General features: G+C 38.1%; 1 protein-coding gene across 8 annotated transcripts in view; it reads left to right on the top strand.

The window, feature by feature from the left end:
• The window catches only part of DGKG (diacylglycerol kinase gamma), a 257067-nt gene that overhangs the window by 13650 nt on the left and 215632 nt on the right, over positions 1-27785 (top strand). For all 8 annotated transcript variants that reach the window (XM_052000062.1, XM_052000065.1, XM_052000064.1 and 5 more), the window contains 5 exons: positions 7570-7953; positions 9188-9264; positions 16117-16276; positions 18961-19140; positions 25851-26000. In XM_052000062.1, coding sequence (XP_051856022.1) covers positions 7887-7953; positions 9188-9264; positions 16117-16276; positions 18961-19140; positions 25851-26000 — 634 coding nt within the window. In that variant the 5' untranslated portion in view covers positions 7570-7886. The remainder of the gene's footprint in view (positions 1-7569; positions 7954-9187; positions 9265-16116; positions 16277-18960; positions 19141-25850; positions 26001-27785) is intronic.

Here is a 27785-nt window from a genome sequence, read left to right as displayed (position 1 = left end):
ATCTATCTATACACATATATTACACACACACACACACACACACACACACACTCACATACTCACTATTGGTCATAGCTTTCAGGTAGTCCAATTAATTTTATGTTTTCTCATCTTGATCGTTTCTCCAGATCTGTTGCTTTTCTTATGTTTCACATTCTCTTCTATTTTTTTCATTCTTTGTATTTTGTTCTTGGTCTCTTAAAATGTAATTGGCTTCCCCTTACCCAATTCCAATATTTAAATATGTGTATGTGTGTGTGTGTGTGTGTGTGTGTGTGTGTGTGTGTGTGGGTAAATAGCACCCTCCATAATCTATAAAGAAATAAAGAGGAAGGAATTAGGATAAGGTGAAGTATCAAAGGATGGAGTAGAATGAGGCATGTAGATTAATAGGAATGGGAGAAAGGCGGGGGGAGAAAAGCTGAGAAAAGAACATAAGGGAGGAATCCATGAGATGAGGGGGAGGTTAAGTAATAGCAATGCAAGTTAACAGGTAGAAGTAAAATAGAAGAATTAGCAGGGATAAGAAATGAGATATACACAAACATAATAATGATCAGGAGTAGAATTTATTTTTCTTAAATGTGAGAGTAGTAAATAGTAATCATTGAACAAAATCTTACTTAAAAAAGATTCAATCAGAAGAGAAATCTATATTATATGTCAGCTGTATTAATATTTTAGATGTATATATATACATTTGTATAAATGTATAATGTATGTAGGTGTGTTTACATACATATGTGCATGCACATTCAGGTATGTATGTATACATGTGTGTATGTACACATATGTGTGCATGTATGTATTCATAAATAGATCTTTGCTTAACTGCAATTTTCTTGGGGAAAGTAAAGGGGAAGAAAGGGGAAAAATGAATATAGTAAAAAGTGAAGAGCAGAGAACAAAAGAAAACCTACAAGAAAGCAAAGATGGACAATTCTAAATACAATGTCTTTTATTGTGATAGCTGCTTTCTTGAAATGAAAATGTATTGTTATACATTTTGATTCCTTCCCATGTTCTGCTAAGCACATGTGAATTTTTTTTTCTTTTTCTGCCTTTTCCCCCCTTATTTTTGCATTTAAGCTTTAAATAAATACTCTTTAAAAAAACCCACAAAAAAAAAAGCATAGGAGATGGAACACTACTTGTGAAGTCAGTTTGGTTGATAGTGTATTAAGGGGAGTAATGTGTAATAAGATTGAAAAGAAAGCTTGAGAACGAGTTGCAAAAGGCTTTAAATGAAAGACCCGGAGTTTATTGGAGAGGGTGACATGGTCAGACCTACACTTTAGGACAATCATTTTGGCAACTGCACAAAGGATGGTTTACTGTTGAGAGGAGCTAGAGGTAGAAAGACTGGTGAAGAGTCCACTACAGTGGGTTGGGTAAGAGGTAATGCTAACTTGAATAAAGTAAGTGCAATGGATATGGCTCCAGGCACTACCAGTTTCCATAACTATTCCCATGTCTTCTAAACTGAGTGATGTTGTAATTTTTCTGCTCAGCAGCCTTCTGTGTGTCCTCATTCCCTCCCGGGAAAAACAAAAGTCCACATTTCTCACCTTGTCATTTAAGGCCTTGCACAATCCAACTGGGTCTACCTTCTCAACCTTATCTAACAATTCCTTTCAAATACCCTCTCTAAAACAAACTTATTTCTTGAATAATTTTTTTCTTTTTTACAAAATGTTTTTATTGATATTCTCTGTCTTATATCATCACAGTAAAAAGCCATTTCATGATAAACAGCAATTTTTTTAGAGAGAGAAAAAAAGTCAGCCCAAGTGCTCAATACATTGAAAAAGTCCCAAAACACATCTCCACAAAAGGGTAGGTTAGGATTGTCTTCTCATATGTCTTCATTTGAATCCTGCCTTAGTCCTTATAATTTTGTTGCATTTACTTTTGATTTTTTAATGTTGCATTGTTCTTTCCACTTTCATTGTTTTAGTCATTGTGTTTATTTTCTTGGCTCTACTAATTTCACTCTACATCAGTTCATAGACATCATTCCATGCTTCTCTGTATTTATCCCAACCATTATTTTTTAGGGTGAAGTGATATATTCCATCATATCCATGTATGATATTTGTTTAGCCATTTCCCCATTTATGTGCATCTACTTTGTTTCCAAGTTCTGCTGTAAATGTTTTGAAGATTTTGGAACTATTTTTTCCTACTAATGGTTTCCTTGAGGAATAAGCCCAATTCAAAGACAATTAATGCTTTAGTCACTTAACCTATGTGATTCCAAATTTCTTTCCTAAATGGTTGTCCCATTTTCACAGTTTCATCAACAGCGTATTAGTGTGTCTATCTTGCCTCAACTCCTTCAACATTAACTGTTGCCTTTGGGGGGTCATTTTTACAAATTTACAGGATATGAGATAAAACCTCATGCTGGTTTTGATTTACAATTCTCTTATTAGTGGTTTAAAGTATTTTTCATGTAGTTGTGACTATCGTTCTTTTGTAACTATTTGTTCATATTCTTTCACAATTTATTTATTGGGAAATGTCTATTAGTCTTATATATGTTTATTGTTTACATTTCTTGGATAATAAACTTTCACCAGAGAAAATTTTAAAAAAGTTTTCCTGTTCAGACACTTTCCTGTCTGTGCAGAAGCATTTTGATTTCAAGTAATTAGTTATCAATTTTATCTTTTATAATTGCCTCTATCTCTTATTTGGTTAAGAATATATCTCCTACCCATAACTGTGAGATGTATGTGATCTGTTTCTCTTCTAATTTTTTATAGCATGATCTGTAATTTAGTCATGTATCCCTTTCAAATGTACTGTGGAATATGGTGTAAGATACTGGTATGAGCTTAATTTCTGCCAGCAAAAATTTTTCAATCTGCTTCTGATCTTTTTTTGGGGGCATGTTCTTCCTCTTCTTCTTTCTTTCCATTCATTTGGTGTCTGAGTATACTGGAAAGCCCAACTTAAGTCTCCCTTCTCTTTCATAAAATCCAACTTGTCTTTTTTCACAGTCATCTCCCCATCCTCTAAATTCTTACAACACAGCTTCTTTGTACCTATCCCACTACATATTCTATATGTGCCTTCGACAAGCTTCTACATTCAAGGATCTTTGCCAGACACTGAAGATAGGATGACAAAAATGAGATCATCTGTAGCTTCAAGTTTTCACCTTTCTATTAATCAGAAATTGAATTTCCACTGCAGGATAGATGTCCCTCAGCATGGGGTGGGGGGATAGAACATTAGTGACTAAGGACAAGAAAGAGACATTCAGAAAAGTCATGGTGCTATTTAATCTGCCCGTCCCTCTCCTCCATTTTGTGGCTTAGTTTGTGCAATGGCTCATAGGGCTTCGATTAGAGCATATTTTGAGTTGGATGCTCATCCTAATCACAAACTACCCCATAAGCCCCTATGCCACTCAACAGTTCAGTTAATTTTCCTAAAGCACAGGCAAGTGTTGTCACCCCTGTTCCATAAATTCCATTAGCTCCCAATCACTTTCAGGATCAAATATAAAAATTCTCTGGCATGCCAAGTCTTTCATAATCTAACACTATCTTCCTTTTCAGCCTTCTTCCACCTTAGTTCCCTTCACATAGTCTTTGATCCTATGACTCTGACTGCCATGATATTCCTTACACAAGACACTCATCTCCAGGCTCCCAGCATTTTCCGGATCGTCCCTATATTTTTGGAGTTCTTTCCTGATCTCCATTTCTTGGATTCTGTGGCTTCTTCATGTCCCGGATAAAACCCCTCCTTCTTCAGGAAGCTCTTCCTGATGCCTACCTATATACTAGACCTTCCCTGTTGATTGCCTTTGACATACCCTGGATATATTGTGGTTGCATATGATTGTTTTCAATTCATTTCTCCAATTTGACTGTCAACTTGAGAGCAGAAATTGTTCTTTGCCTTTCTTTGTAATCCAAGTACTTGGAAAAATAGAAGCTATACAGTAAGCATTTAATAAATGTTTATTGATTATATGATTTAACGTGAGCTGAGCCCTGAGGCAAACTAAGGATTCCAAAAAGGAGTCACTGAAAGCACAGGGGCCACCTGTGCCAAGAAGGGATGACAGCAGGTAATAAGCTAATGCTTCTGTTTGGCTGTAAGGAAGAATGTGGAAAGAGGAGTTAATCAATCCAAATATAACCAAAAGGCATTTATTAAGTACTTCTTTGTGCCAGGCACTGTACTAGCTATTGAGTTTTCAAAGACAAAAACAAGAAGAAAGTTTCTGGCCTATAGAAGCTTACATGCTAAAAATAATAAAGAAAAGGCCAGAAAGGCAAGTTGTTACAGATATCGTGGAGTTTCAAATGCTAGTCGAAGACATCTGTATTCCACCCAAAGATAATTATTATAATGATTAATAACCCAATAATGTGATGTATTATTGGGTTATTAATCATTATAATAACCCAATAATGTGATGTATTATTGGGTTATTAATCATTATAATAATGTTATCACCTTTAAGTAATAATCTTATTGTAACACATTTAATATTTAATATTGTAACACATTAGCAATAATGATAATAACAATAGTATTTAAAAAGTGCTTCAAGATTTATACTTCTCTATAAATATACTTTTATTTGGTCTTCACAGCTACCCTGTGAGGTTTTTATTGTTCAGTTCCCTTTTTCATTCATGTCTGATTCTTGTTGACCCCATTTGAACTTTTCTTGGCAAAGATACTAGAGCGGTTTACCATTTCCTTCTCCCCAGTCATTTTACAGAAGAGGCAACTGAGGCAAACAGAGTGAAGTGACAGGGTCACATAAGTAGTAAGTGCCTGAGGCTGGATTTGAATTTAGGTCTTCCTGACTATGGGCCCTTTGCCATGTGCTCTATGGCACCACACACCTACCCCCTGTGAGCTATGTGGTGTTATCTCCATTTTATGGATGAGAAGATTGAAACTGAAGGGAGTAAAAGGACTTGCCTTGGTCACACAAGGAATTCAGTGTCTGGGGCAGGAGTGGAAAGCCAAGGCTTTCTGATTCCAAATCCAGGACCCTATCCACTATACCACCTAATGACCAAGGCTGAGGGGTTAAACTCAATGCTCCATGAGGGCAGAAGGGGAAAGATTGGTCTTGACCATTGGTAAGGACAGAGGGATGGAGAGTAAAGAGGCTTCTTGAAGGAGGCAGTATATGAAAGGGACTTCAAAGAAGGAGGATATTTAGGAAGCAAGAAGAGAGGGATCAACCAGATCCAAAGGGTGACTGGCCCTGCGAGTACAATGATTGGACTTGGGCTTTCTGGGTGACTGGAGCTCACCTGGCCTGGAGGGAGATCGTGGGGAATGAGGCGGGGAAGCAGGCTAATGGCAGATTTGTACCTTTAAAGAGAAGGCTTTGAAGATCCTAAGCTTTTTCAGCTGATAAATTCCTATGTCTGAGGAGGTCCAGAACATCACTGACCGCTCACAAGCAACAACCTACTAATGGTGACCTGAGAGGGGGAATGAAACCCCCCAAAATGTCCCTAACTTCCACAGCGGGGAATTGGTCTGTGCCTTGTGAGAATCCACCTGAGTCAATGAACTATATAAGACATTACCTGCCTTGTGGTCCAGTGCCTTCCTCTGTCAGTGAGAGGCTCAAAGCTCTACCTTTGGGAGGGGCTTCAGAAGCCATCCTGCTCACCACCTTCATGTTACAGAGAAGGATACTGAGACCCATGGAGGTACACTACAGCTGAGCACAAAAAAAATCTAAGGGGGCTCCTGGTCCCACCCCCTCATTTTACAGGCGAGAGAACTAAAGTGCTTGCCAAGAGTAACACCATTGATAAATGTCAAAGGCAGGATTTGAATGTGGTCCTCTGACTTCAGAACCCACTCCCTTTCCATTGAACCTCCCTGTCTTCCCTTTCCATTCTGTGCTGGTGGTCATTATCATAATTCCTATTCTGGAAGAGCCCAGAACTTTCTCATTACTCAGCAGTCATCCTCTACAAATGGAGCTCAGTGACTCTTCATCTTAATAGAGCATTCTTGGGAACTGAAAATGCAAGGTAAATGCAAAGGGGTCTTTGCAGGGCAAGGGCCAGAGGTCTGGAGGGCAAGCATCCAGACAGTTGGTATGGCCCAGTAGTCCTCCATCTTCTTGATTCCTTGGTTATCATTGAGGGATAAGTCCCTATGTTTGTCCTGCTGCCTCCTGTTGTGAGGAAAGAAGGCTGAGATTTGGGTAGAAGGGCTTCCTTGAGGCTCATCTTCAGGACTAGGGCACTAAAGAGCAAGCCACTTGTTATCCAAATATATGAATCATTATTGATGGAATTTCCTGGATCAATAGTGGAGATATTCACATCTCCCCTCAAATCAAATCACACTTTGCTCTAATTATCCTATAGGTTCTAACTCTCTAAGTCTCCAATAATTTCATCCTCAAGAGTTCCCTTGTAATCCTCCATGACATCCTCTCTAAAAATTAGAAAGTCCCCTATGATCTTCCATAACATTCCCTCTAAAAATTAGTTCATATTTAGTCTTGCACAATCTTATAGATTACAATTCTAAAGGGTGTCACTGCTTACCATCCAAGCTCTTAGAACCAGAGTGATCTTAGCTAAGTCACTTCACCTCTGGTTCTCAGTGTCCTTCTCTTAAAATGAGGGGGTGCTGAGCAAAACAAGAACCAGGAGTACATTGCACACAGTAACAGCAAGAATGTTTTGATGATCAACTATAAAAGATTTGGTTCTTCTCAGTGATTTAATGATCCAAGACAATCCCAATAAACTTGAAATAGAAAATGTCATCTGCATCCAGAAAAAGAACTATGGAGATTGAATGTAAATCATGCTATGTTCACTTATTTTTTCTATTGTTTTTCTCTCCTGTGGTTTTTCCCTTTTGTTTTTATTTTTCTCTCTCAACATGATTCATAAAGAAATGTGTATTTAAAAAATAAAATAAATAAGAAAAAATCAGGGGGTTAAATCAGATGGTCTTGAAGTCCCTTCCAGCTCTAGACCTACTTTTCTAGGACCCTCTTGGAATTCCCTCATTGCTCCTAGAAATTCTGATCCTTATTTTAGAAAGCACTATCCAATCCGAGACCTGCCTTTCTTCCTTTGGTCAGAAGCCATTGGACATCTTTTAAAAGGAAGGAATCGTGCAAGGGATAATGCTGTAAAAAATTACATGGGTTCTATCAATAAAAAGTTTTTTTAAAAAATAAATAAATAAATAAAAAATAAAAGGAAGGAATCAAGATACATTGGGAAGAATGATGGGCTTAGAGTCCAAGTGGGCCTCAATTTCCATGTCTTCAAAAAAAAATTGTCAGATCAAATAACTTAAAAATGTCTCTTCCAACTCAAATTAGAAGATCCCCTTGATTTTTTTTTCTTCCTTTAAGTTCTTGTTGTCAGAGATAGCTTGATGGCAAGGGAGAGAGGGTGGAAATAAAATTCATGCAAAAACAATAAGTGTCAATCAAAATAAAACTTTGAAAAAAGTAAACAAATGAAATTTTTTAAAAAATAAAATTTTTAAAAGATGAATCACTGGGACTCTAATTCACTTTTCCCTTCCTTTTAGACAAGGAAAAGCCAAGATTCTGGGCCCCTCGTGGAGTTTTTGGAGAGTTCTTCCATGGACTTGATCTTGACTATGGCTAGAAAGGTGGTACCTGAGGAATAGCAGAGGTCTTTACCTCTATTCTGGTAGTGAACTAAGAGATGCCCCTTGCAATTGATATCAAGGAGAGTAATGGAAACATCAAGACCTAGAGTATAGTAATTAGAACAATGAACACCGGCAAGGTTTAAGATCAAAGGAGCAAGTCGAGGTAAGGCAATCTGTCCCAGTCCATTCCAGCAGCAGTCATCTGGATTCTTCAAGGATTTACCTGAAAGATGAGTGATGGGCTGTGTGCCTCTCTCAGTCCTAAGGATTATAATCAACTCGAGAAATATTCAAAAGGTGAGTATCCTGATTAATCCACATAAGGAGAAAGTTATTTCATGTTTGGGGTAGGCTGTCATTGTTAAAACAGGACAGAGACATGGGTGGTGGAGGGGACAGAGAATTGACTTTATAATCAATTGGATTGAGTCCTTTCTGATACATAATAATTGGATGACCATATTCAAGTCATGACTCGTGGTCCCCCAAAATTCTCAAGGATGGTGAGTCACTGGTGTGACTGCCTCCAGAAGAGCAAAGGCAGATTTCAGCTTGATGTGGAAGAAAAATCCTGCTCACAGAGTTCTCCAGAATGGAAGAGTTTCCAGAAAAAGGAGGGTGATAAATTTGGAGCTGGAAGGGACAGAGAATATCTTGTCCAATCTCCACCCCTGACTATTTTACATAGGAGGAAACTGAGTGTTCTTTCTCTACTATGCTGCCTCTATTTACAAATTACCGTATTGAGCAAATGATGAATGTCAGACACCTATCAGAAATGGTGTGGAGTTTCCTCCTTTAAGTCCATACTCTTATGGGGGTTCAGGATTCTGAAATGGCCTTAGCACAAGGAATTTGTATTTATTAACAAAACAAAAATAAAACATTTTAAAATAGATTCTTCCTTTCTGTTCAAATGTCCATTCTGTTTTAGTAACATTTTTATTTTAATGTCATGGACAGATAGAGATCCTGGGTAAGAGGTCCCTAACTTTTTTGTTTTCAGCTATCAAAATATTTAAAAAATAAAGTTCACAGACTTCAGATTAAGAACCCCTATTCTGGTGGAACCAGGAATTATTATGGTTGGATTCAGTCAATCAACAAATAAGCCATTATTAAATACCCACTCTGTGCCAGGCATTGTGCCAAGCACTGGGAAAATTAAGATAAAAATGAACCAAACTTTGTTTTCAGAGAACTCTTGGTTCTTTCAATACATAGTTGTTAAACACTTACTATATCCCAGGCACTGTGAGAAGTGCTGGGGATCCAAATACAAAAGTGAGAGAATCCCCATTTGTCTATCTAGCTCTTCTTTGTTTATTATGTCAGGGAGTTGGAAGTCTATCTTGAAAAACTGGTATTTTGGAAAAAAAAATAACATTTGCATATATAGATATCTACAGAGTAACTACAAAGGAAATCTTGGAGTGGAGGTGCTAGCAGCTAAAAGATCCCAAGAAATAGGGCTCTTGCTTCCCTTTTCTTATTAACAATTTCCCCAAATCGATGGATTTTGCCTCCCTAGATTCTTCCAGGAAGTTAAAAGATGTCTTAGAAGCATTTTACGGAACCAATATGGACTCAAAATATAACTCACAACTGGTAAGAAGCTTTTGTTTGGATTTTTAAGTGAAACCTTTTTTTTTTTCAGAGTTGTGATTTCATTAATGTAGGGAACTCTCAGAGAAGAAACTCCATCCCCCAATTCAGATCCCAGATAAGCTTTCCTTATAGTCTCAGAGAGTCCTTCAGAGCTCTTAAGAAGTGAAGTGATTTCCTTTCCATCTCTTCCTGTGCACATGTAGAAATAAGAAAGACCTGCAGGATTCGGTAGTTATAGGGGGCAGGAGAGATGGGAGCAATGAATACTTAGAGCATCAGGAAGTTGTTGCAAGGCTGGTGTGTGTTATCTGGAGGTTCGTGAATTGGTTTCCAGAATTGGGAACATGAAAACTAGAAGAAGAGGCATTTTATTTGTAAGTGCTTGTACCTCCCTCTCAGGTCCTTAGGAGTATCCTAAGAGATTTGGGGTATCTCTTCTCTAATGCTATTGGCTTTGTTCCCCTCTTCCATTATTCGCTGACAGTGTGACCAGCACTCCAGTTCCATTTGGCTCCTAATATCAATTTCTTTTGTATTTAGCAAGAATGGAAGTACAAACCTGGGCCCTCAATGTTTTGGGTTCACACTCCCTCTATCCCATCACAGTTTCTAGTTAAAAAATGACTTGGTGCTTTGCTGAGTTACCATGTAGTATTGGTCCCACCAAGCTTATGTCCAACTTCAGCATCTCTCCCAGGAGTATCTCTGTCCCTACCACTGGGCTGGATCTTTGCTCCTCAGGATATCATTATTAGGCTAGCTGGAAGGCTTTCCAAAATCCCAGAGCCTTGGATTTCGACCTGCCAAAACTCATAAGATCACAGTCTCCAGTTTGATGTTTAACCTAAAATGAAAGGACAAACATCAAGAGAAAAAAGGACATCCCATTTCCATAAGGAGGACCACATATTGATCACTTGAGGTTTCTCCCCTTACAGAAGCATCCTTCATTAGATGCCATCAGTCAAACCAAAAAAGGCCAATGGCAATCGATGGTGGATGCTCTGGTCCCTGACATTTTGAAGATCCTGCCCTTCCTAGCCCTGCCCCAGTTCTAGCAACACAAGCAATTTCTCCTTAACACATAGTAAGCAGACCAGAACCAGTTACAGAGAGTTTACACATGCTTCCCTTCCATCATCCTCACAACCCCCCTAGAAGCAGGCTCTCCACCTGGGAAGATATCCTCAGAGATCCTCTATTCCTACCATTGCCCATTACACTTAGAGCAAGCTTCAATCTGCCTCTCAGCAACTTTCCTCCATGGCCTAGAGCATTGGGGTGGGGGGAGTTTGACTCTTGCCCTCTCTAATTTTTCCAGTTATCAATTTTTTAAAGAAAATTCATAGATTCCAAGTTAAGAACTCCAAATAGACTCATTAGATTCAATAGAAAGCTGATCAAAAAATCCATTTAAAAAGATGTGTCTAAGAGATGAAGGCAGAGGAAATAACTAAGGATGAATCTCCAAAGTGACATAATCCTGTAAGAGCAGGTTTGGAGAATTGAAGATTAATATGTGCTGAGAACCTACATCAAACTCCAAAATGTTTTTCCAAAGCTCTCTCTAAGGCACATAGAAAATTAAGAAAGGGATGGAGCTTCTACTTGGAATAGATGGAAAAGTGACAATGAAAGGTAGAGAAAAAGGTGGAAGTGATCAACTATTTTGGTTCTGTTTTCTTTACTAAGGGGATCTGGGTTATATTCAAACTAGGAAAAATAGAGCAAAATTATTAGGAAGATTTCAAAAAGAAGAAGAAAGGAAACACCAAACTAGCTACACTTTAGGAGTTGTCCAGACAATTTGCCAAGTTGTTATCTTGCTGAGATGGAAATCTCAACTGGATGAAACATTAACTTTTATATGTAACCGGAGAACTACTATTGGGGTTTCACAGACTCATGGTGGATAAGTAAGAAGTACCAGGAGCTGGAAGGATGCAAATATTGCTCCTATCTTCTAAAAGAGAAAAAAGTGACTTTCTTCAACTAGATGCTGATACTCTTGGCTTCAATTATTCTAAAGTGAGTTTATTTAAAAGGATGGCTTGAAAGTGTTCAGAAATGGAGACAATGATTTTGAAGAGTTAACATGGGTCTTCTAAGATGGAGTTATAACAGCTACCTAATTAATCATCAAATCTTGTTTTAATAGTCAAAGTACTACTGAGGCATATCCACGTCTCTCTATATTCATGTAGCTACCACTTTAGTTCAAGTCCTTATCCCCTCAATTTTACACTATTTTTTGATGGTTTCACTCTGTCTCCAATTTGCTTCCATTTCGGGCTGTATTTATTGGTTATTTTGGTATTCAGATTTAACAGGAAAGGAACTGAACTCCCTAGTATATATTTAAAACAATATTTTCCCCAATTACATGTAAAGATGATTTTAAAAATTCAATTTTTTAAAAATTTTAAGTTCCAAATTTTTTCTATTCTTCCCTCATAATCTCCCTCCTTAAAATAGTAAGCAATTTAATATAGGTTCATGTTCCTATACAGTCATACAAAATATATTACCATATTAGTTATATTTTTTAAAAAAGAGATCCAAAGTGGAAAAAATATGAAAAAATTACAGAACATGAAAAATAGTATGCTTCAGTCTGCATTCAGATACCATCGATTCTTTCTCTGGAAGTGGATAGCATTTTTCATCATGAGTCCTTTAGAACTGACTTGGATCATTGTATTGCCGAGAATAGCTAAGACACTCAGGAGTTGATCATTGTACTGTATTGCTATTACTGTGTACAAAGTTCTCCTGATTCTGTTCATGCCATTTTGCATCAATTCATATAAATCATTTCAGGCTTTTCTGAAAGTATCTTGCTCATCATTTCTTATAGTAGAGTAATATGCCATTACGATCATATATTACAACTTTTTCAAATATTCATCTATTGATGGACATCTCTTTAATTTCCAAAAAGAGCTGTTATAAATATTTTTATACAAATAGATCCTTTCTCTCCCTTTTTGATCTCTTTGAGATATAGACCTCATATGTTTATTGCTGTATCAAAGGATATGATTACAGTTCTTTGGACATAGTTTTAAATTGCTCACCAAAGTGTTTGGCTTAGTTTACGACTCCAACAATAGTATATGGAGTGTTCCAATTTTCCCATATTATTTTTCTTTTCTCTCATATTAATCAATTTGATAGATATGAGCTAGTATCTCAGAGTTGTTTTAATTTGCATTTCTCAAATCAATAGTGATTTAGAGCATTTTGTCATATGACTATAGCTATCTTTGATTTCTTCATCTAAAAATTGTCTATTCATATCCTTTGACCATTTATCAACTGGGGAATGACTTTTGTATTCTTATAAATTTGAATCAGTTCCCTATTTATTTGAGAAATGAGGCCTTTATGAAAGACACTTGTAAAAATTGCTTCCCAGATTTCTGCTTTCCTTCCAATCTTTGTTACATTGGTTTTGTTTGTACAAAACTTTTAAAATTTAATATAATCAAAATTATCTGTTTTATATCCAGTAATGCTGTCTATCTTTTGCTTAATCACAAACTCTTCTATTCTCTATAGATCTTAATACCTAAACTATTCTTTGCTCTCTTAATTTGCTTATAATATCACCCTTTATGTTTAAATCATGTACTTATTTTGATCTTGCCTTGTTATAAAATAAAAGATAATGATTTACACTAGTTTCCACCGAACTGTTTTCCAGCTATCCCAGAAGTTTTTGTCAAATAGTTCTTTTCCTAAAAGCTGGGATCTTTGGATTTATCAAATGCTGGATTAATATGATTATTTACTACTGAATCTTGTGCATCTAATGTATTCCAATAATCTACCATGCTATTGCTTAGTTTTGTTGATTACTACTTTGAGATATGGAAGGGCTAGCCACCTTCTTTCATATTGGTTTTTATTTATTCCCTTAATATTCTTGGCATTATGTTGTTCCAGATTAACTTTGTTATGATTTTTTTCTAGGTCTAAAAATAATTAAAATTTTTTTCAATTGCTTAGATGTGATTTTAGTTGTGTGAAAAACATTTTGCAATTGTGTTTATATAGTTCCTGGGTTTGTCTTGGAACTAGACTCCCAAGTATTTTATATTATCTACATTTATTTTAAAGAGGATTATTCTATCTCTCTTTTACTGCTAGACTGTGTTGGTAATATATAGAAATACTAATGATTTTGTGGGTTTATTTTATATCTTGCAACTCTGGCAAAGTTATTAATTATTTCGAATAGTTTTTTAGTTGTTTCTCTAGGATTCTCCAAGTATACCATCATAATATCTGCAAAATGTGATAATTTTGTTTCCTCATATTTTTCTGGGCTAGTCACTTAACCCCAATTGCCTCAACAATAAAAAAAAGTTGTTTTCTTCAATGGATTTTTTTATATATCTTTTCCCATTATTTGTGCTTCCTTTACCACGCTGTTGACTCTCTTTTTATGATTTTCTTACATCATTATCATTTTATTTCTCAGTTTTTTTGATGTCTCTTATTTGGTTTTTAAAATCCTTTTTGAACTTTTCCAGGAGTTCTTTTGGGGCCTGAGACCCAAAAAAAACCCTTTCTCCTTAAGGTTTTAAATGTGGACTTCTTGAACTTGTTGTCCTCTTTTGAGTTTGTGTTTTAATTTTCTTTGTTTCCATATTAACTTTCTATGGTCAAGGGCTTTTTGTTTTTGTGCTTTTTGCTCATTTCCTATCCTATTTTGTGACTTTTAAAGTTGAACTTTGCTTCTTGGGTACAGAGGGCACAGTCCCAAGCTTCTTGAACAGGGAACCAGCAATCTGGCTACTGACTTGATTCACTCAGGTCTTCACCTGGTGTGCTGGGGCCTCTGGGGTTGGTAGATCATCTGCTATATGGGAGCTCACAACTAGCTCCTTGTCCCACTCACTGGTCAGGACCTTGGGCCTCTATTACTAATCTGTGCTGAGGCTAGGAATTTCTTGCTGACTGTGCTGGGCTGCTTTCTACTTTTATCTGTGTGAGACAGACTTTTTCTGAAGTTCTTTTAAGTTATATTGGTCTGGAAAATTGTTCACCTCATCATTTTGTAAACTCTGCTGCTCCAGAATTCATTTGAGATGTTAAATAAAGTTGTTATGAAGGGAATTTGGGAGAGCTCAGGCAAGTTCCTGCCTTTTCTTTGCCATCTTGGCACTATCTTGTTGTTGTTTATCCATTATTTTCAAAAAGGACCATGACATCAGGGAGGTGATGCCATAATGCAAGTGACTTGGATTTAAGCAAGAGGGTGCTGTGCAAGGTCGCCTGTCTCACCTTCCCCTCCAGAGCTGTATGGGTCTAGTGGCCAGATATATATAAGGATAACTGAAAATGGCCCAGGATGCAATGGGAAACACTGGGCTTTTTAAACCAAGGTCTCACTTTGACTGAGGTCACAGCCATTCATCTTGTCAAAAAAATCTAAATAAATAAGCAAATGAATGAATGACTCTGGGAGGAGGAGGAGGAGACTCTCAGGGTTTCTGGCCAAAGCAGAAATGACTGCTATTTAATTTAAAATGAGTCAATCAGGATCAAGACAACGATCAAATGGGCTTGGCCCAGGACTGATTGGTGGCCAATTAGAATCACATTGGTCTCACTTAAATCCAGTTCACTTGCATGGCATGGTATCACCTCTCTGAGATCATGGTCCATTTCAAAAATGATGGACAAACAACAACCTTTGTGAGTAAAGCTGGCTTGGAACTGAACAATTGGAAGACCTCCCTTCCTTCTTTCCTTTTTTTTCCTTTCTTCCTTCTTTTTCTTCCTCTGTCCAAATAGGATATTATACCCTTAACTTCAGATGCTCTTAAAAGCATTTTTCCTTTTTTACACCTCAGAACCCTCTCAAGGTATCTTGGGTTTACTGGCTAGATTTCTTTCTGAAGAACCAGGCCTTAAACCAAAACCAGTCTGGCACTATCTTGGACTATTGCTAAAATCTTCTAATTCTCTCCCTTCCAATCTCCTACATGGATACCAAAGTGATTTTTTTTTTGCTTATTTATTTTAAGTGATTTCCCCAGAACCCAGGTCTAACCCTATCACTTTCCTGATTGATAAAATCCAGTGACTTCCTAGTGCCCTCAGGATCAAATATAAAATCCTCTCTTTGACCCTTCACAACTCGGCCCCTTCCTTCCTTTCCAATCTTTTTATACCTTATTCCTTCATTCACATACTCTATGAGCTAATGACATTGGTCTCCTTCCTAACTATTCTGCATGTAAAACATTCCTTCCCAAGTTTCATCCATTTTCCCTAGATGTCCCTCACACTTAAAATTGTCCCTCTTCTCATTGTCACCTCATGGCTTCCTTCAAATTTTAGCTCAAATAATATTTTCTTCAAGACACTGTTCCCCCTGATTCTAGTGCCTCACCTTGAAGTTAGCTCCCTTTTATACTGTACATCACTTGTATGTATTCCATAAATATACATTACCTTTCTCACCAGAAAATGAGCACCTTGAGGCTATTTTTGCCCTTTTTTTCCTTTCCTGAGCTTAGCACGGGACCTGGCACACAGTAAGCCCTTAATAAATTTTTGTGGACTTACATGACTTGTCAAAGATCACACAGGTAATAAATGGCAAAACCAGAATTTGAACCCACTCTTCTTATTCCAAACTACCCATCTTTTCCACCACATGACTCTGGCATTTTCTCTCTTCTTTCTTTCTCTATAACCTTTATCCTTTTCTCTTGTCCAACCTCTTTGTTTCCCCTTATGTCCTTTTTTTCTATCTTTCTTCACTTGTCCCTGCCCCTTTCATTTTCTCCTCCTCCTTCTATCACAATAACAGTCCCTCTTCTCCTCTTCCCTAAGCTCATCGACTATGAAGGATTCAAGATCTTCATGAAAAATTACCTGGATGAGGTCATCCCTGAGGAACTCTGTAAGCATCTTTTCCTGTCCTTCTCATGCAAGAACCGGAAGAGGGCCCTTGTGAGGAAAAGTTCCAGGCTCTCCGATGACAGCGCTTCTGGTAAATATCTTTGAGGGTCCCCAGCTCCTTGTTCCCATACCAGAAGCCAGTGGAAGACGACCCCAACCATATCTTCCTCCCACTGTGGCACAAAACACTGGGATGACACTCCAGAAGAACAACACATGACGTTCAATACACCCTCCCTTCATCTGAGTAGGCTGCATATTTTTCAGTGGAGGTAAAAATGGCTTCTCCCCACATGGGAGGTAAGTCATGGTGGTCAGAGCAGATGGAGACAGAAATAAAGCTGGAGAAATCAGGAAGAGAGGGGCTACTTAATAGCATGGTCCTCTTCAAGCAAAGTAATTTCTTTCAAGTAATCAACAAAATAGAGTGATATTTGATATTTTATATATATTGTATTATATATTATTTTATTTTAATTATATATAATATATAGATTACATTTTATGTTGTATATATACAATTATATATAATATGATATATATAAATATATAATAAATATAATTATAATATATTATAATAGTATACAGTAACACTGAAGGACATTAAAAGGGGAGGTCAAAACATAGCCCCTGCCTTTGAGGGAAAGACAAGGTCAATCGAAGCCCAAATGACAGAGAAATGTAAACACAGACACATCTCAATCAATCTAGCCAGATTCATCCACCACAGATAAGTTTTTGTGGAGATGGAGGAGATAAAAGGATGGGCTTGGGGAAGGTGAGAATGTGGATATTGACTGTTTGAGGTCACTTTGACTTCTCAACTTGCTCCTTCTTTGCCAACCTCCTCAAGATACCAAAAGACATAGGTTTGTAGCAGAAGGGATACAGATTTTATTCAAAAATATTTTTATCATCCGATTGTTAAAGTCAGGGGACTTGGGTTCAAATCCTGCAGAGAGAGTTTAACAGTTTATAATCCGATTGTTAAAGTGGAAAGGGCAACACATCAGACACAAGCACCTCCATTAAGACAGAAGAAGTGGTTGCTCCTGTGAGGGGTACTGAGGTGTAGATAAACAGAGTATACCGAAAGTCTTAGTGACATTTTAAACTTTAGTTATAACAGAGATACAGAAAGCTAGAAAGACGGAAAGACAGACAGACACAGAGAGACAGAGAGAGCAAGGAACAAAGGGAAAGAGGGAGAGGGAGAAAAGGAGAGAGAAGTTGGTGTGTGTATCAATTAGCTGGGAAAGAGTAGTGTAAATTTGACTTAATTCTGAATTCTAAACTGTGGTACCTGATAATTGTTTGGAGGATTGGGCCTGTGATTTCTTTGCTATAGGTGAACTCCTAAGTCAAGAAACAGCTTCGGTCAATGCAGACCCACACCTGTTCTGCAGTTTCTATACTTAAAGTTCCCTGGGGTGTTGAGGAGTTAAGTGACCTCCCAGGGTCATAGAGTAGAATTATCAAAACCAGACAAATTCTAAGGCCAGTTCTCCATCCAGTGGGCAACATTACCTCCCTCCACCAATAACAAGTAGCTAATTCAGTTTGCCCTCCCAACTGGCTAGGTCCTGGGGAGAAAAGACTTCCCCCCCTTCCCTTATAATTATCTGCTTCAAAAACATCCTCACATTTATATATCTTATTTTATCCAAATTAGGGAAGCAGTATGACATAATTAAAAGCACTATGACTGATCCTATAATCAAGAAGATCTGCTTGAGTCTTACTCCTGACATATACTGTCTTTGTGACCCTGAGAAAGTCATTTAACCTGTTAGTACCCCCAGACAATTCTCTAATGATACTGACTGTAGAATAGGTATAGATCTATATTAGTAAAGGGATTTTCCTCACTTAGGAGTTCCCTAAAACTATGAAATTACAGGTCTAGGACCCTCAAAAAAGTATTATAGAAAGAAGTATTGATATTGATATCACTATAACTATTTAGAGTAAATAGATTTAGGTATGAAAGATACAAGTATACATATATATATATATATATGTATATATATATGTGTGTGTGTGTGTGTGTGTGTGTGTGTGTGTATTGCCAGGCTTTTCAAAAACACATGATGCATTTAAAATTTTAATCATCATTAATATTTCCCTTATTACTTTGTCTAGAATCCAGTGGTCCTCAAAGTGTAGTCCAAAGAATTGTTGGGATCTCTGAAACCCTTTCAGAGGGTCTACAAATTCAAAATTATTTTTTATTTCTAATATAGTAAATAGCTATAAATATAACCCATGTGAACAAAAACTCTTTGAACAGATCCTTGATAGTTTTTTAACAACATGAAGATACTGAGAACAAAGGTTTGAGAACCAGTGGTCTAGACAATCAACAAAACAGTAAAACGAGCCTTATTTTTAGCTTTTGTTGATTTTCTAAGGTATAAAAGCACACAAAAAATTTTGCAATTAGTTCTCAAGAGCCGGTATGAGCTGGTTCTAGTACATTCTTGAGTGTAGGGATGGGTACAGATAAAGATACAGGTATCGAGATCTATGTAGCCGAGTGATTAGTACATACAAATCTGCGTGAGGATGGATGTATAGTGGGCATACCATCAGGCCCCGCCACACACACACACCTTGAAGTGTACCAGTTCCGGGAAGAAAAGCTCCTTGAAGTACTTATCAAATACTTTCTCCCAGAGCCTGCACAAAGCAGGCTCTTGATAAACCCCTCCTGACTTCTCTGGGATACTGGCAAATCTTTGTGGAATAATTGATCCTGATCCTTCCCCTGTGCAGATATCAACGGGAAGGGGGCAGATCATGACACGCTTGTTGCCAGGGCCCAGAAGGCATCCAAAGAGGATGAGCGGAGGAATTCCTCCATTTCGGGGACCGAAGATGAAGAAAACTTGCAAAAAAGGAGGCATTCCAAAAACGTGTCTTTCTCTCTGGGTAGCCCCTCGTCTTCTCTTCAGAGTGAGTATGTGGTAGCAGTTGTTAAATTTACAAGTTGCTTCTGGATCCCTTTGGTACCTTTAGGAAGACTGACTGGAAGATAGGAGGAAAGCCTCGGGGAGCAGATAGGAAGAGGGCCCTGCCTCATATTTGCAGCTGACTGGATCTCTTGTGGTTTCTTATCGTCCTGGGAGTTATTCAGGGAGTGATCCGGCATTCTGTTTCCAAGTCTTTCCTTTATGCTTAGTGAAGAAAGAGCAGGATCTGAAAGCTTACCTGTAAATAGAAGTGTAAAACACCAATTAAAGAAAAGGAATAGGATTTGAGGGTAAAAACATTGACTTTAAAGTCAGGGGACTTGGGTTCAAATCCTGCAGAGACTGCTTACTTACCTAGGGGACCTCAAGAAGTCATCTCACTTCATAGTCTGAATTTCCCCATTTCAAGTCCTCTCAGGTCCCTTCAAGCTCTGAATCAGTACTCCCTTCCCCTTAGGTCACAACTTGCAGTGGAATCAAAGTGGGTGCTTTTTTTAGAACCATAGATTTAAACTTTATCTTTTCAGCATTTTTTCAATTACACATATAGTTTTTGACATGCATTTTCATAAGATTTTGAGTTCCAAATTTTTGTTCTTCCATGTCTTCCCTCCCCCTTCCCAAGACCACAAGGAATCTGATATAGGTTATACAGGTACAATCATATTAAATACATTTCCATATTAGTCATGTTGTGAAAGAAGAATGAGAACAAAAGGGCAAAACAATGAAAAGCAAAAAAAAAAAAAAAAAGTGAAAATAGTATGCTTTGATCTGCATTCAGACTCCAAAATTCTTTTTCCCTCCTGAGGCAATTGGGGTTAAGTGACTTGCCCAGGGTCACACAGATAGGAAGTGGTAAACGCCATAGTTCTTTTCCTGAATGTGGTGACATTTTCTATCAGGAGTTATTTGAATTGTCTTAGTTCCCCATATTGCTGAGAACAATGAAGTCTGTCATAGTTGATCATCACAAATCTTGCAGTTACTATGTACACTGTATTCCTGGTTCCACTTGTTTCACTCAGCATCAGTTCACACAAATCTTTCCAGTCCTTTCTAAAATCATCTTGTTCATTTTTTAAAGAACAATAATAATCCGTAATTTTATATAGCATAACTTATCTGGTCATTCCCCAATTGATGGGCATCTACTCATTTTCTAGTTCTTTGCCACCAAAAAAGAGCTACTACAATCATTTTTGCACACTTAGGTTTTTTTTCCTCCTTTACTATTTCCTTGGGATACAGACCCAGTCATAGCACTGTTGGATCAAAGGGTAGCACAGTTTTGTAGCCCTCTGGGCATTGTTTGAAATTGCTCTCTAAAATGGTTGAATCATTTCACAACTCTACCAACAATGCATTAGTGTCCCGGTTCTCCCGCATCTCCAGGGGGACACTTTTTAATATTATTCTTTGTAAATGTCAATGCGAAAAAGAATTATAATAATCTTTCAAGATGAACACTCTGGAGACCATCTCAAGGAGGATGGCCAAGATGACAAGAGCCGCATGAAGTCACATGAAGATCCAATGAAGGAACTGGAAGTATTTAGCCAAAATGAAGGAAGACTCGGGGAGGACAATTTATCTGTATTTAAATGTTGTCAGGTTAAGAAGGATCAGACCTCATCCAGAGGGCAGTAATGGGTGGAATTTACAAAGGCGGATTGGAGTTTGAGATCAGAGAAAAGCTTTCTAAGACATGGAACTGTCCAAAGTTCTAAGATAAGTCTGTGTGTAGAGAGAGCTTTCTCACCAATTTTGGGAGGAGGTCAGAGGATTATAGCTGGTCTCAGCACCATGGAGAGAGAAAATAATTTTAAAGCACTGAGCATAATGCCTGGCACATAACTACATAAGTATGCAAACAATATTATTATTATTGCTCTTATAATTATCATTCTACACCTGCCTTTGCTCTATATAAACTGTATAACTTTGGGCCAATCATGTAGCTTCTCATTGCTCTTGGCAGCTCCCCATGACACTGTATCACCAACCTGAATTGGTGGAGGGAGTTTCCTCTTTGGGGAGTTCCTTAGAACAATATAATCACAGAGTCAGTCCCTCTCCTCTTTATTTTGTATAGACATATGTGAATCTGGTGTCTCCCTTGATAAAATTTTTAAGCCTTTTGAAAGCAGGGACTGAATTATTTTATCTTTGTATCTCCAGCACTCAACACAACAGCTGGAAACAGGTCTTGTAAAATGTTTGATTCTTGTCTGACTGATTAATAGAATGTAAACTACTTGAGGTCAGGAATTGTTTTATTCTTTATATTTGCACCCCCCAATCCCTAATACTGTGGCTAGCACATAGGCTTTTTTTATAATAACTTTTTATTGATAGAACCTATGCCAGGGTAATTTTTTACAACATTATCCCTTGCACTCACTTCTGTTCTAATTTTTCCCCTCCCTCTTTCCACCCCCTCCCCCAGATGGCAAGCAGTTCTATATATGTTAAATAGGTTACTGTATATCCTAGATACAATATATGTGTGCAAGACCAAACAGTTCTCTTGTTGCACAGGGAGAATTGGATTCAGAAGGTAGAAATAACCCGGGAAAAAAAACAAAAATACAAACAGTTTACATTCATTTCCCAGTGTTCTTTCTTTGGGTGTAGCTGCTTCTGTCCATCATTGATCAGTTGGAACGGAGTTAGATCTCTTTGTCAAAGAAATCCACTTCCATCAGAATCCATCCTAATACAGTATCGTTGAAGTATATAATGATCTCCTGGTCCTACTCATTTCACTCAGCATCAGTTCATGTAAGTCTCTCCAGGACTTTCTGAAATCCTCCTGCTGGTCATTTCTTACAGAACAATAATATTCCATAACATTCATATACCACAATTTATTCAGCCATTCTCCAGTTGATGGGCATCCATTCATTTTCCAGCTTCTAGTCACTACAAAGAGGGCTGCCACAAACATTTTGGCACATACAGGTCCCTTTCCCTTCTTTAGTATCTCTTTGGGGTATAAGCCCAGTAGTAGCACTGCTGGATCAAAGGGTATGCACAGTTTGATAACTTTTGGGGCATAATTCCAGATCGCGCTCCAAAATGGTTGGATCCATTCACAACTCCACCAACAATGCAGTGTCCCAGTTTTCCCGCATCCCCTCCAACATTCATCATTATTTTTTCCTGTCATCTTAGCCAATCTGACAGGTGTGTAGGCACATAGGCTTTTAACATGTATCTGTCAATGGATTAAGAGGAAGAAGGACTTGTAAATAGTCTCTAAAGTGTCCATGGAAGAGAAGGAGGGACTCCAAAGAATAGGTAGGGATTGGAGGCAGTCATCAAGCTGGTAGTTTGGGGGCACACCCTTAAAGAGACTGATAAGGGAAGTCTCAAGTAGACAAAGTCTGGGGCTTGGGGATCTGTCTCAGTCCCTTTCCTGCCCTGTCTGATTATTTTACAGCATGCTTACCAGATTGTAATGACCGCTTATTTAAAATCAGCTGGAGTCAGGAACTCAGGTTAAGGGAAAAATCTTCAATCTTTATTGAAGTGAAGAAGTGAATAAGGATTGCGATAGCAATATGGCCAAGAAAGATTGCGATAGCAATATGGGCAGCTGCGACAGGAAGCCAGCTAACAAAGGGGTATCTGAGCTGAAAAGCCGTTGCAATGGCAATGAGAGCAGTCTCTCCTTCCCCTTCCTTTTCCACTCCCCTGCCTCCACCCACCCAAATTGTCATTTCCTATACAACACATCAGGATTTGCACAAAGAGTGGGCAGGGGCCATTCTTTCTCCAAGCTTATATATTAATAGACTATGGTCCAATTATTATTTAGCCTCATGTGCTTGGGACCTCAATGCATCAACTTGAGCCTCAGCCCATTACACTAGATGGGTGGAAAAAGGATGATTTATTACAGTGCTGAAAGTTAGCAGCCTGATTGCTTCTGCCCCCTGCTTATTAGCACACCCAGAGAGGGGGGATGACAACTTCTGGAAGAGATTTCCCACTAGGTGAGCTGATCCATGATTGGCTATGACTTTCTTGCTTATGGGCAGTGAATTTTTCCGGGTCCAAGTCATTGAAGAGGCCATGGCTCCAATTGTTTGAGAAACCACAGGGAGCCCCAGCAGTCTGGCATCAGAAGGCCACGTCTTGCAGCCTTTGTTTATGGCTTTGGGTAAGGATCCTTTACTCCAGGACCAGTTTTTGTTAATGTCTTAATTAAATGGCACCTATTCAACAGAGACCAGAATGATGATCCAGCCTGGCCCCCTTAGAGGCAGGGCTTATCCCAGCAAGAGCTTGCCATGTTCCAAAAACGGTTCCAGGCTGGTCCATCTGTTACAAGTCTTGCCTCTCCTTTATTATCCATGGAAGAAGCCTGTTGTGAAAAAGTGACTAACCTGTGTTGTGACTTGTCTGAACTGTACCTTATCAGTGACCAGACGAGGTCATAAAACTCTACATCCATTTAATTTCTTCAATTGTTGTGATATGGGCAGTTATTCCCATATATGTCATAAAGGATAATATTCTCATTTCCTCCAGACCTTGACGTCCAAGTCCAGGGAAGTTTTCTGTTAGATGACAGCTCAAGGATCTCCATTCCTACTTGTCTTAGAGCCAAAAGACTGGGTGATAACGTGAGATAACTTCTCAACTCCATGCCTTTGCATCCCCACACCTGAAATGTTCCCCTTCTTCCTTCTACTTTGTGGAACGCTAGATAGCTTTGAGATTCAGCTCAACTACCTCTTTCTGCATGAGATCCATCTCAATCTTTACGATTTCCACTCCCCACCTAGTTCCTTTGTATCTTTGTTTATGTTTTGTATTTAGTTAATTATGTATTTGTCATTTCCCCTGTAAGTTCCTAGTGGGCTGGGAGTATTTTTTTAAATAAGATTTTATGATATAATTTGTTTTTATATCACATACTTTTTCCAATTTATCTACTCCTGTCCCCTTCCACTGGTCCTCAAAAACTATCCCTTATAAGAAAGAGGGGGAAAGGAGGGAACAATTTAGCAGAAATAATCCACAGATCCAAAGAAGTCTTATTTGTCATGGATATTTTATGTCCATAATCCCTCACTTCTGCCAAGAAGGAAAAAAGGGGTTGGATTCTAACATTTCTTCTTTGGGGTCATGCATATGCTTAATCATTTTTGTAGCGCTGTCAGTTGTTTTATTTTTTTTTCCTTTTGCATTACTGTAGTCATTGAGGATCTTCCTTTCCTTGTTCTTATTTAACACTGCATCAGTTCATAGAAGTCTCCCCATGCTTCTCTGTAGTCATCATATCTGCTATTAGACAACCAGGTGGTTTAATGGTAGAGCACCAGGCCTGGAGTCAGGAAGTTATTATTGTTATTGTTGGGTCATTTCAGTTCTGTGTGACTCTTCATGACTCTATTTGGGGTTTTATTGACAGAAATATTTGCATAGTTTGCCCTTTCTTTCTCCAACTAATTTTTACAAATGAGGAGCTGAGGCAAACAGGGTTAAGTGACTTGTCCAAGGTTACACAGCTAGTGTCAAGAAGATGTGAGTTCAAATCTAGCCTCAGACACTTACTAGCTGTGTGACCATGAACAAGTCATTTAAGCATGTTTACTTCAGTTTCCTTATGCATAAAGTGACCTGGAGAAATAGTAAACCCTTCCAATATCTTTGCCAAGAAAACCCCAAATGGAATCATGGAGAGTTGGACATGACTGAAAAACAACAGAATAGCAATAATAATATTCTATTATATTCATAAATTACTACTTGTTCAACCATTTCTCAGTGCCTATTTTGTTTCCAATTCTTTGCTCCTGTAAAAAGTGCTAACATCAATATTTTGGTGTTTACTGTTTTTGTTTGTTTTTTTTTGGGGGGGGAGACACTGACCTTCTTGGAGTATATGTCTAACAATAATGTCTTAAAATTAAAGAATATATATGTATATATATAAAATCTATTTTTTACTCAATTTATTTATATCATTCCAAATTATTCTCAAGATTAGTCTGACCAATTTATAGCTCCGCCAAGAGTGCATTAAAATTTTCATCTTTCCACAACAACTTTTAACATGAATTATTTCCATCTTTGAACCGATACCATTTTGTGTTTCTCTTTCTGTGTCCAGAATGTGATAGTGCACATAGTAAAGTAGGTGCTTAATAAGTGCTAACTGAACAACTGGTTGATCGAGCAGAGAAACTACATGTAGTTGTAAAATTAAATTCTTTGAGTATTTAAAGGATTTTGATGAGACAATCAGGTAGACAAAGGAAAAAAGCAGAAACAAAAAGAAACAAAGCAGAAACAAAAGGAAACAAAGTAGTTCCTGCCCTCATGGAGTTTACCTTCTAATGTGGAAAAGTCAACACAGAAGGAGAAATGAGAAAGCTTGAGAAAACGGAACAAGACAAAAACTCACCTTTCTGCATCCAGGATAGTTCAGAAAATGGAAGAAATGTTTTTGGTGGGAAGGAGATAAAGATAATAGTCCTCATGAAGGCAGCATGGTTTGAGATGGCCAAGAAATCATCTGAATCAAATCCACGATTCTATTTGTGTGACAAAGGGGTTGCAGGGATACTGGGACTCAAGAGGGGCCGTTGGTGGTGGAGGATGGAACAGTTGTAGTGAAGACCATGTCTCGCCACATATTTAAGGAGCCATGTCTGATATACCCTTTGTTTCTCATAGGTTCAAAGACCCCTGATTATGATGACAGTAAAACCTCGAGCTTAGTTTCTCCGTCACTTTCCGATGTCATGCCCCAGGTCATCTACCTGAAAGACATCATCTGTTACCTATCACTGTTGGAAAGAGGTCGGACCCAGGACAAGCTGGAGTGTAAGTATTTGCATGCAAGGCAACCAAATTTCTTCTTTTGTCCTTCATTCTCCCAGCCCACTCCCAGCAGGGGTCAGGGACCCAGAAGCATCCTAGGTACTTGCCTGGTAGCATATGAAGAAAAATTGCATACTTTGTCCTTCTCTATGGATGGATGGGGGCCATGGGGACCCATCCCCCCTTTCACATTCCCTGGTAGCTTCTGATTAGGAGAAGTTACCCAGCCTGCTTTGTGCTTTGTGCTAGTTCTGTTTGTGGTCTCCAGTTCTGCTCTCAAACCTGATCTGATTGAGGTTTCCTCGAGAAAGTCCATAGCCCTGAGAGTCGGAAGATAGGCTGAGGGAAGACACCTGAAATCTAAGGGAGGAAGCTGAATCAATTTGACATATAGCTTGCTCAGAATGAAAAGAACCTCCAAAAGCTGTCTTGTCTTCCCTGATAACTTCTAGTAGAACTCATATATTGGCCTGCCAGGCCAGAAAAGACTCTACAAATTGTTCTCCATTCCAGTACTTCAAATACTCTCCGCTCTCATCACAGTTAGAACAAAGTTCTTCATATCCATCTAAGCCATTTCTTGGGGCCTTTCAGAAAATGGTAATAACAGTTTATTTGAAAGCAAAATTTGCAAAACTACACACACACATGTGTATATATGTTATATACATTATATATATAACATATATATATGTTATATATACACATGTGTGTGTGTAGTTTTGCAAATTTGAAGGTGTCACTTACAGATTTATAAGTCAATAGTGATGGATGGTTAATAGTTGGGTGCAAAAACAGTGGAGGGAGAAAGTGACATTTGGAGGCAGGAACTAAAATCCATGGAAGGTAAAAATGGTCTGGGTTTTCATTCAGGATTCTGTTATCCCTGTGGTAGATTTTTTTGACTTCCACATATCCAAAGGTAACTCTGAAAATAAAAGAAATCAGAGATTTCATTAAAGATGTTTTCATGGAGAGTAAAGACAAAGAATATAGAATGAGTCATAGCTTTCAAATGATCTAGGCATTGTTAAAGAACAGATTATCCAGCTAATTTTTTTTTGGCTGAGGCAATTGGGATTAAGTGACTTGCCCAGAGTCATACAGTCAGAAAGTGTTAAGTGTCGGAGGCCAGATTTGAACTCAGGTCCTCTCGACTTCAGGGCCAGTTTTGCTGTGCCCTGTGCCATCTTGCTGATCCACAGCTAATTTTCAGATCAGGAGGAAAGGCCTGGCCAATGTTAAATCTTGCCAAGAACAATTGACCAGGGTTTTAGGGATCCAGACAAATTCAAAGGCTTTGAGTCCTGACCCAGTAAGAGACCACTGAACTGGGATCAACAGCTATGTCCTGGAAGGCTCATCATCAAAAGGACTAAGGAGTACCTGCAGGTGTTGAATTTCACAGCCTCAGTGAGAAGTAATGGAGAGGAAACTAAATTTATAGAAAGCTTAGTGGGATTCAACCTGTATCCTTCAAAGGGATAAAGCTGAAAGAGAATCGTTTCCGTTTCCTCCAAAATTAAGATTATTTTTCCAAGGATGCAAACAAGCAAGACACAGCTTTAGACTTCTTTTATGATATGTTTTATTTACATCAGGGAAGGCTTTAAGGTAACTAACATAAAACAATAAAAAATCAGTGACTTTCTCCTGATTTCAAGAAAGATACCAACGGAACTCCCCATCAGTTGCCCATGACTGGCCCATCATCTCTTCCTTTCATCTATTTCCCTAATGTCATCTTCTCCTTCTGGCCTTTGAAGCTTCTCATTGAACTTCCCAATA

This window comes from Antechinus flavipes, chromosome 4, assembly GCF_016432865.1.
Source record: "Antechinus flavipes isolate AdamAnt ecotype Samford, QLD, Australia chromosome 4, AdamAnt_v2, whole genome shotgun sequence".
In the NCBI taxonomy this organism is placed as follows: Eukaryota; Metazoa; Chordata; class Mammalia; order Dasyuromorphia; family Dasyuridae; genus Antechinus; species Antechinus flavipes.
This window is presented reverse-complemented; position numbering and strand designations above follow the sequence as displayed.